The sequence below is a fragment of the Dryas octopetala genome, chromosome 8, assembly GCF_963921425.1.
Source record: "Dryas octopetala chromosome 8, drDryOcto1.1, whole genome shotgun sequence".
In the NCBI taxonomy this organism is placed as follows: domain Eukaryota; kingdom Viridiplantae; phylum Streptophyta; class Magnoliopsida; order Rosales; family Rosaceae; genus Dryas; species Dryas octopetala.
This window is the reverse complement of record NC_141373.1, coordinates 15,695,402-15,705,782: the sequence shown is the minus strand read 5'-3', so window position 1 is coordinate 15,705,782 and position 10,381 is coordinate 15,695,402. Positions and strand designations below refer to the sequence as shown.

The window sequence follows — 10,381 nt, the reverse complement described above, 5'->3', positions numbered from 1 at the left end:
AGGTCAGTTTTTTGAATTAAGTTTGTGTTTTTCTGTTTCTTTTTTCGGAGGTGTTTACCGTGATTTGATACATTTTATGATATGCCTCTTGTAGATTCAATGGCAGCCTTTTCTAAGGCTGCCTACCACCTTTTTAATTTCCTGCTTACTCTGCTGGACAAGAAAGAATGGGCTTGTGCCGGACAGTATTAGTTTGTTTTGATAAGGGTGTCTATCATCGCCCCGATTATGCAAACGTAAATTTAGCATTGAGGAAGTTGATGACAGTACTTGTTACCCTATCATTGAATTTATAGCGCAAAAGAGGTCAGGATCAAGTGGACAAGATTACGTGGAAGAGTGGAGGAACAGATCAAGTTGTTATATAGAAGAAAAAAGTGATCAATTGAATACTGTTTCTTCACCTGGACAATGTAATTATCTATGCCTTCTATCTATTGGGTATGTGAACTTTGATTTAGCTGTGAATAAATTAGCTAAGATCTCTTTGTTCTCAAACCAATTTTTTGTTCTTCAAAACTGAAAATTGTTGTTAGGTGTCATTCTTAAATTTGAACAAAATTTGCAACACTGCATGTGCAGATAGTCCTTTACATATATACTCTACTTTTAAATTTGCACCACTGTATGTGTTTCAGACCATAGTTGATAATTATTGATTTTCTAATTTATTTTCATTTGGTCTATTGGCTTTTATTGAATAGAAGAAAGTGCACAATGCTTGCATACCCCAGTCTCCAGTTCTTCGTCCTCATTTATAATCTATTAGCTGCTTGTTACTGATATTAGTTAAAAATTTGATTTTTCATCAGTTATTAACACCATTGTTATTATTGTGTTTTGTTGCCAGTGCCTTCACAAGAAACAATGATTTCTGAGGAAAGAACAGCGGTGAGCTGGCAATCCGAACTGAGGCATCTTCTTTTACATAATAATGCAAATCTTTCTTGTTTTGCAAGCTTCAAATATTGCAGTTTGTGACTCAACTGAGCTGGTATTAAGTTACACCAGACTTGGGTATCCTTATTAATGAACCTAAGCTTCATTTTATTTCCAAGTCTATGATCTAAAGTATTCAAATTTGAAATTTTTTTTGGGGGAATCATGTCTTGAAGGTTTTTGCTCAGTCATAGTCATAACCATTGAGTTTCAATTGTATGAATGACAGACAAGTATCACATTGACCTGGATCAGGACAAATATATTTTCAAGACTTCCATTTTGTTTTTGTTTTGTTATGTGTCAACTGTCAATTCCTACTGAATCTTAAGTTTGATTTTTCATTGTTTTGTTACACACCAAGTTGAATAAAAACTTCTGGCCAGTCACAGTCCCTTAGATTTTGAATGTGACAGTGTATCTTTTCTCTTATCTCACTTTGGTCCATTAGCACACAAAAATGCATTTCAAAGCTTCCTTTTTTCCCTTCTTTTCCCCACAAGTTGTATTTTACAAATTATTAGATATTAGATGTCACTACAATTAGATATTGGTGCGATTTTCGTCCGATGAATGTTACATATGGAGAATGGCCTGGTTTGATGGTGATGGATAGAATGGTCAATGCAAGGATATATATATATATATATTTTTTTTTTTTTCTGTCCATGCAAAACTAGCCACAAAATGTTGATGGGGTTATCGTTTGGACAGCAGTGAAACAATTGAAAGCGCTTGCAATCCGGGATACTTAAGATTTGGATCATCATCAACCAACATTTCCCGAATCTTCACAACGACAAGCTTCACTGCGGATTCATAATCACTCAAACTGCTCAGCACAGTCCTAATACACTCGAACAACAAAGATTTGGCCCCAGTCCTCCGGATATGCTCACAAATCGGCTCAACTACCCTCTTAGCCAACCTGGGCTCTAAAGGAGCCAATTTGGTAAATATCTTCAACACCTTAATCAAAACCCAATTGTTCTTGGAATCAACCAAGATCCTATAAAACGATGTGGCAACTTATGTGGTAAAACTGTCAGTTTTTAATAAGTCACTGGTGGCGTGCTATGACAAGCACAAGAACGATTAATCATAATCACTTTTGGTAAATTTTTTCTCTCCAAATTCCATCACTAATATAATATGTACAATTATGCAAATTTGGCTTTGTAATGTTGCTCTGTTAAGAGCTATAACAAGTACAAGAACCATGGTACTAAGCACATATTTTCCCCCACAAACTTCCACCAGTAATGTAAAATTAGTTGAATTCCACTTTGCAATTAGCTCTATTAGGAGCTATAACAAGTACAAGAACCATCTAATCAATTTTGTTTCTTTACTATGCTGACTTTTTTTCATATGCTGAACAGTTAAATAATAACCCAACTTCTGTTTTTTTTTTTTTTTTTTTTTTCTTGGCCAGGTCTTTCCCCTGCTCATTGAGAAGTTCTCAGTTGAAGAGCAGGCATCTCTGGTCTGGCGGTTTCTGTGCAGCATTCCTGTGAATATGATGGCTGAGTTTCTTCCATGGCTTTCATCATCTGTTTCACCTGATGAATATCAGGATTTGCGAAAATGCTTAAGCAAGATAGTTCCAGAGGAAAAGCTTCTTCAACAAGTAATGTTTCAGATTGAATCAAAGGATTGAGTTCTTTCTATTTATTACTTTTCCAGGTGCACATAACTTACAACTCTTTTTTATTGAAGGTCATTTTCACTTGGATGGAAGGTAAAAGTAGTGGTGACATGGTTAAAAGTTGTCTGGATTCCCCTCAGTTCCAATGTTCTGTGAATTCTGGTGCTAGCACATCAAATCAACATATAGAGAAGGTAAATTGTGCATGCGAGTGCATGTTTCAGATACCATTGGGTGCCATCCAATAAATGAGATACTGCTTTGGCATAATGCCATTAAAAGGGAGTTAAATGAGATAGCCGAGGAGGCTAGGAACATACAACTGTCTGGAGATTTTACTAATCTATCAGCAACTTCTCCAAGGACTTTGAAGGTAACCAATTGCTCAGGAATGGTCCTCACTGTTTCTACTCCATGTGTATCATGCACATAGATAAAGGGAGAAACAAAAAAAGAAGAGGAAATTTGTTTAGATGATCATTAAGCTTCTTAAAGACATCAGGCTCAAATGAATTAACATTCTACCATAAACTGCTTCAGGGGGGCAAATTAGGTCTTGATCTCCTCCAAGGGCTAAGATAGGGACATTGCTTTTACATGGTTGATCCTTGTAAAAGAAAGTTCCACTTCTGTCACATAAACCACTTAGCAGGCACAGTACCTGCAGATTATGATCAGATTCACATTTACATATTAGTCCCAAATTATGGGAATGTAACAGTACAACATCATTGCTAAAGATGATGTTGCTTTATGGATGTGCTCAAGGGATGCTCGGTATTGTATTGGGTTTAGCGGGAGAGATGTTTATATACATATGTTAATAGAAGATTAATCTCAAGCTCAAACTAGCTACCGTTTTAAAATTAAATATAAATTCAACTAACTTATGAAAAAGTTAATACAAATAAAGTTGCATGAGAAGAGCATAAAGTAATGATTTTCACATAATTTAGTCATATATTTATTTATTATTCTCAGTAATTTGGTTAGTGCACGATAATTACTTTATTAATTTTATACAAAAGAGGTCAATTAAATTCTAATCTTGGATTACAATTTTCTAATAGCATTAGCAGAGTTTTTTTTTTTGGCCAAGAATAGCATAGCAGAGTTTGAGTGGGCAAAAATAGATAATTTTGGACCTAATCAGTCTATTTTGAAGATTGGGATGCCAGGTTGGATTCTTACGGCGGGGGGGGGGGGGGGGGGGGGGGGGGGTGTTGACTAGTACTGTATTGTATTGATATGCACCACCCACCAGCCAAGTTACTAAAGAAGTCAAACCAAAAAAACACCAAACAAAGAATCAAATATGGCATGTTTTTCAGCTGCTTTGCAAAGATTCCTACAATGATAGGAGGAACTCCGACAAAAAATGTCTGCCGAAAATAGGTAATGATACATACATGCACGCATGTAAACATGCATACATTACATACATGCTCAATGATACCTAAATGCATGCATGCATACATAAATACATTCTCAAATGGAGTATGTTTTTTACTGCAGGAAAGATAGAGTATTTTCTCCTTCATGGAGATGTAGCTTCTCTCGTTTGATATATGAATAATGGTGGTTATTGGAGTTGAGAAAAGTTTTATTTTCTTTGGCATACGTTCCAGATACCCGATCAAATAAAGAAGTCAATTCTCAAGTCTGCCTCAAATTTGTGAGAATTTGGTGAAAGCAGGCATAAGATCCTTAAATGTCAAGTATCCATCTCCAAATTGAAATAAAACTACACAAATAATGCCTCAAGACATATAGAATACACAAACTCAAATATGAAAAAGCCTCCAATTATTATGTCTTGTTTTAGTCTGAGGGTCCACATGCTTGAACATGCCATCCATAGTTCGTTCCTGTAATGAGTATAGTTGGTCTCATGTCTAAGCTTGGCCTTGGAAGTGGAGAGGATGGGGGTGAGGATTGGATAGAATGGGGTGGTGGGCTGCTACTTCGAAATTCTTCTCTTTTGCCTTGTCTTCTGAATTGTCTCATGTCTTTGGCACACTGCTGCCTGTTACAATTGATTACACCACAATTAGATAGTTGAAAACATGATATATTTTGTCCTTATAATTAAAGCACCCAAAAAAAACATACCAACAAGCCCAAACATTCTCCACTGCATCAGGCTTTGAAAGAACATTTCTATACCAATCAGTCCACTCACTATTTTCCTGTCAAAATAAACAGAACTGTAAAAATGATGATTGAACAATGTAAACAATAGGCTCTAAACCCTTTTGAAATAAAAGAAAATTCCACACAATGGGTGTATACAACTTATGTGGGCATCTTTCTCATCAATGGCTTTGTACTCTTCAGTTAGATAATCTCATTTTGTTGGTAGTAAGTATAAATCCATACGAAAGCAACAACCAAGGATGGGAATGATAAATTTAGAGTGCTACTATTTGCACACCCTTTTTTTTCTTTTTGCACACACTTTTTCTCTTTTTTTCTCCTACACACCCCACACACTCATCTCAAATTCAAAACCTCTCAACACACACCTAACCCATTACCAAAATACCCTCATTTCATTACACACCCACACACCCCATCTTTCTCTTTCTCACTCTCTCTCCTTCCCTCTCTCTCTTTCTTTGTCAACACACCCGCACAGCACCACCTTCTGCACCACCCTGCTCGCAGCACCACCACCACCACCGGACCTTCCTCGCGCGCAGCACTACCTTCCTCGCAGCACCACCACCGCGCGCAGCACCACCTTCCTCGCACCATCACCGCGCGCAGCACCACCTTCTGCACCTTTCTCTCTCTCCTCCCTGCTACTCTGCCCGACAGCTCTGCCCGACAGCTCGACAGCTCTGCCCAGCTCTGCCCAGCTCCTTCTGCACCTTTCTCTCTCTCCTTCGCGCCGGACAGCTCTGCCCAGCTCGCACGACCACGCCGCAGTGCCAGCCAAGAGGATGAGCTTCGCAGGCCGTTCGGCAGTCATCCGCCTAAACCGGCGGTTCGTTCGGCAGCCATCCGTCGAAACCGGTGGGTTCGTTCGGCAGTCATCTGTCGAAGCCGTTAGTTTCGTTTGGTGGCTGTCTACCGAACCAACCGCAGCGACAGAGAAAGGGAGGGAAGAGAGAAGGGAGAGAGGAGAGAGGGAGGAGCCGAGGAGGGGCTGCCGGGCTGGTTGTGGTGGCTGTTTTGGGGGTGCTGTGGTGATGGTGCATGCGGAGAGAGAGGAAGATGGTGGTTAGTGGTGGCGCGCGGTGGTGGTGCTGCGAGGAAGGTGGTGCTGCGCGCGGTGGTGGTGCGAGGAAGGTGGTGATCGGGCGAGTGGAAAGGAGAAAGGGAGGAGCCGAGGAGGGGCTGCCGGGCTTGGAAGGAAAAAAAAAACAGAGGAAGGGGTCTGAACGAGAGAAAACAAAGAGGGAAACAGGGAGGGGAAGGGGAGGGGCTGTATAGTCATTCTTTTTTTGTTTGTTTTTTTTTTTACTAGGGGTGTGCAAAAAGAAAAAAAAGGGTGTGCAAATAGCAGCCCTCTAAATTTATAAAGCCTAATGAAAATATTTAAGGTCTATGATTTTTCAACTTCAACAACAGTGTGAAAGCACCAATACAATTTCAAAAAACATTATACTTTTTTTTATAATGTTTTAAGTAAAATTAATAGAAAGAAGAGTCTAGGGGATGCAAAAAAGAACACCAGAAGACAAGAAGTGGAAAGAGTCTTCTAACCACCCAACCAACCATCTAAAAGACTGGGCTTCAATCCAAAAAAGAATACTGCAATTCACTTGTAAATATTTATTTCACAAATAGTAAACTTAAAACACAAAAAAACATAAATATGTAGAGATAGAAATAAAAACCTGCAGATACGCCTGAATCTCGCTATTGTTATTTCCCAGTTGAATGATTTTGTTGGATATGCGTGTTAAATGTCCAATATTCCCTATCCTGGGTGGGGATCTACCTTCAGCAAGAACTGATAGCTTGTTTGAATGAGCTGCCAATGTGAAATTCTTTACTGCTTGAAGTATTTTTCCAACTAGATCACACTCGCAGAGAAGATGCAGTACAAGAGGACCATTCTTGCTTTCCAAACATGATACGATTATGTTCTCTATGTAATGATGCGCAAGGTTGTTAAATGGATACCTGGAATACACAGAACGAAATTGGGGAATATTACTTATGTGCTTAATTGTATCAATTAACTTTTTATAAAATAAGAAATTGAACTCTGAACTTACTTAAAAAACAAGTCTAAAATTCTTCGTAGTGCTCCAAGACTAATTAGTTCCTTCTCAGCAGCTTCACTACCAACTCTCAGTAATACTGAAATGAACTCTAATATCTTTAAACGATGTTTCCCAAGAGGTGGCTGTAGCTTGCCATATGTAGTTAACACATTGTCCTCCGAAGAAACATCCAAAAGCTTCAGCAAATCACCTGCAGGATAAAAGCTTGCCATTATAGCAACGCAGTATGATATTACTTGGCAGCACAATTGTGCTGTGCATAATCAAGAAACACCCAACAAATAAAATTATGCAACCAGATTTTGTTAAATCTAGACATCCAGATGTCAGAAGCAGGGTTTAGAAAGGTGACCTAGGCTCTCCAGCATGGCCACAACAGTCTCGGGACTAGCAGTACCTTTAGATCCACTAGTAATTTGACGTCCATTAATATGTTCGTATGTTCCAAATGTTATCCTCCTTGGATCTAACAAAGAGATGCATACCGACAATGAGTTAACCAGAACAGATTTTGGTCGTGAGGAGTCCTCCAAAGCATGCCGAAATAATCTTTGTACGAAACTGTAGAAAACACACATACATTCGAACCTCAACACAGAAAATAGAGCACAAATATGCATGTATAAGATAGAATTTCTAGTATATGTACGAAGAAAACAAATGCACGTACCTTGGGCTGGAGATTTTATTAGAAAGTTCAGGTGGAGCAAACCTTGCTATAGCACAAAGTGTCTCTGATGCATCACCATGCACTTTAGGTGAATCCTAAAGAAATCAAGCTAATTAATTAACAGCAAATAAATCATCCTTCTATTGAGACAAGTAATATATAGAAAAACATATAGCAGAAAGGAACTATATATGCAATGCAATTTTCCTAGAGGCAAACCAAAATTGCACAGCCTTTTTTAGCAAGCAATAGATCGCAGCTAGCACCATCTTCCATTAACAAGGCATTAGCAAGATCATGGATCTAACTCTTAATTTTCTCCAAAAAAATTACACAAACTATCAGTTTGAATTCGTAGGGGGCAGAAAAACCCAAGAAGCCCATTGGGCATTCCATGAATATAGCTAATACGTTAAATTAGTCACTTACTGAAGACCTGAACTTGTCTGCAATCATCTCTAGCACATCTGTATCTTGTATCCGGTGCAGTGCTTCCATAAAACTTGTACAAATGGGAGCACGACAAATAATTTGGGTTTTCATGAACCGCACTGCCTAATTGAGCACAACCAATAAAAAGCTAAGCATGCACACATTTAATAGGCCACAAAGTTCTCTCTTATAGTAAGAGTCAATAATCAAATGCTCAAGATGCAAATTAAAGCTAGCTTAAAACAGTGAAGATGTTTCAAAACCAGAAGTAACAAACAAAGGTAACCAGCAACCAACCTCCATGATAGATGTAATTCCAGTTTGGTTTTTTAGCTTCATAACAGTTTCTAGAAGACCCTATATATGCCCACATAAGAAGAGTATCAGCTCAGTAATACCTTGCGAATCAAATGACTTAACTGATGACATTTAACTCATGCAATGTGTACATAATATATATATATATCACAAGATAGTATTCACCGTTTGATTAGCTTTAAGCGTCTTCATATGCAATTTGGGACGACGCTTACCCGTAAAGCAGTCCAACACAATCATCCTGACTAACTTTATTCCATGAAGTGGACCAATAGAAGAAACCGTGAATCTCTATTCATTTACAGGAAAATTAAATATCATTAATTGAAATTCTCACTTCACCTGGAGGTTAGAAGACAAGAAAAGGAAATGTAGAATATAACCATCAAAATAAAAAAGGTACAGTACACTTACATGAAGACTAATAGAACAGTCTGTGACTCGAGAAAGTTCCTGCTTCCCAATTATATTGAAAAACTTAGTGAAGCAACCAGCAAAAAGAATTAAAGATGTAACCTAAAGAATCTGAAGCTATAGATAATTGCCTTATGACTTATCTTTTTATTCTAAATTTTTAAAGTTTTCTTTCGGATGAAGGATCAGAAAAACAGGATTCAGATCAATGTGTGCACCTTTAGTCCGGGGCCTTTGAGGCGGTTCAGCCGTTTACAAAATTCATCCTGCAGACAATAGTAGAGATTAGAACAAGCTAAACAGTGTGCTTTTGCAATCTCCAGCATTACAGAGAAGCATTTCATGGAGTAGGTAGTAGGGCACCCAAAGGCTTATGTAATTATATCCTCATATTATCCTCACTTTCATCATTCACTAAACCCTAATCAACTCTCAATTCTAAACCTTTCTAAGGTCAAACAAGAGCTCTAATTACCATGGTACATTTCTGAAGCCTGAAATTAAAAGGTCCTAGCTGCTGCATCACATGCAACTACAGAGAATGCTTCCAGAAAAATAAATGAGGTTAATAACTTAGATTTGTTTGAAGAAAAATTGACAGGAGGAAGGAATTTTAATCAATACCCACCTTTCTGATCCCACAGTCTTTGCAAGTTCCACATTGTCCGCAAGTCAAACCTCGAAGAGGATAAACCTCGATGACTTCACAATGCATTTCATCTTTCAGCATTTTTATTGCCTGTAATCAAAACAATAATTCTGCACTCAAATCGGAAAATATATGATAGCTCAAACAAAAAGGATTTGCCATTTGTACGCACCGAGCGTGGAGCAAAACCTACAGACAAGAGTTTAAGAAGATGCTTAGCCGTTTCAAAGGATGTCTTTTTGGTTGCTGAGATTGTCATGGAAACCTCAACCTGACCATAATTAGAAATACAACAATTCAATGTGTGCACACAACAAATCACCCATAATAATTTGAAATTTGAAATAAACCACGTACAGATCAAAATTAATATAGAGTTAATTTCAGAAAGATGGATCAAATTCAACATGAAAGTGAGTTCTCAAAAACTAGATTTGACATGACATACCATACCATATTCAGTTCACATGAAACACCATGCTCTTCCAACGCAGATTCCACCACCGGCCAACCTTCTCGCAAAGCTTTTTCTGCAAATAACAATGCAGATAGAGGCTCATCAAACTTTCATCCTAAATTTCCTAATCATAACTAAAATTTGAAACAAAAACCAAAAAAACAAAAACAAATTTCCGACGATTTGTGAGCAGCAAGGAGAATGAGAACTAGAGAGGAAATTGTACCAATCCCTCTATGGTAGAGGGTAGAGAAAGAGAGGAGTTTAAGCGTGCCATCTTCGTTGAACGAGGTGATTTCAAGCGTGCCATTTTCATCGTCTTCGATGTAAATATCGTTCTCCGTAATTGATTGTTTTCGTCGTGTAATCTTCTTTTGGGCCATGGGTTTTGTTTAGGGTTTTGAATCCTAGAAACCAAAGAATAAAATTTTGGGTTTTGAGTAAATTTTCATGAAAATTTCGACGAAAATTTTAAAGATTTTTAAATTTCGACAGAAATTAAACGGAAATAACAAAAATTACTATCAAAATACAAAAATTTTGAATGCAACTTTATTTAACATATTATCTACTATATTGATAAAAAAAATATTGAAGAAACCAAATTATATAGTAA

At 37.7% G+C, this 10,381-nt stretch overlaps 1 protein-coding gene across 1 annotated transcript; it reads right to left on the bottom strand.

Annotated features, from left to right (window-relative positions):
- Positions 1-4,228: 4,228 nt before the first annotated feature.
- Positions 4,229-10,148, bottom strand: LOC147277590 (uncharacterized). Its single transcript, XM_086255666.1, has 15 exons — positions 9,992-10,148; positions 9,762-9,838; positions 9,481-9,579; positions 9,288-9,398; positions 8,878-8,925; positions 8,660-8,698; positions 8,411-8,536; positions 8,225-8,284; positions 7,925-8,050; positions 7,496-7,590; positions 7,178-7,386; positions 6,817-7,015; positions 6,433-6,721; positions 4,700-4,776; positions 4,229-4,613 (listed from the first exon to the last, which is right to left on the bottom strand). The coding sequence occupies exons 1-15, from the start codon at positions 10,146-10,148 to the stop codon at positions 4,409-4,411; spliced, it is 1,917 nt and encodes a 638-aa protein (XP_086111792.1). The 3' UTR covers positions 4,229-4,408.
- Positions 10,149-10,381: the final 233 nt, after the last annotated feature.

Excerpts from the sequence above, each read along its gene's own strand:
- LOC147277590 (XM_086255666.1), bottom strand. The coding sequence starts at position 10,148 with ATGGCCCAAAAGAAGATTACACGACGAAAACAATCAATTACGGAGAAC. Across the intron at positions 9,839-9,991 it reads CCTCTACCATAGAGGGATTG|AAAAAGCTTTGCGAGAAGGT; the intron begins GTACAATTTCCT and ends TGTTATTTGCAG. Across the intron at positions 8,926-9,287 it reads AAGACTGTGGGATCAGAAAG|GATGAATTTTGTAAACGGCT; the intron begins GTGGGTATTGAT and ends TATTGTCTGCAG.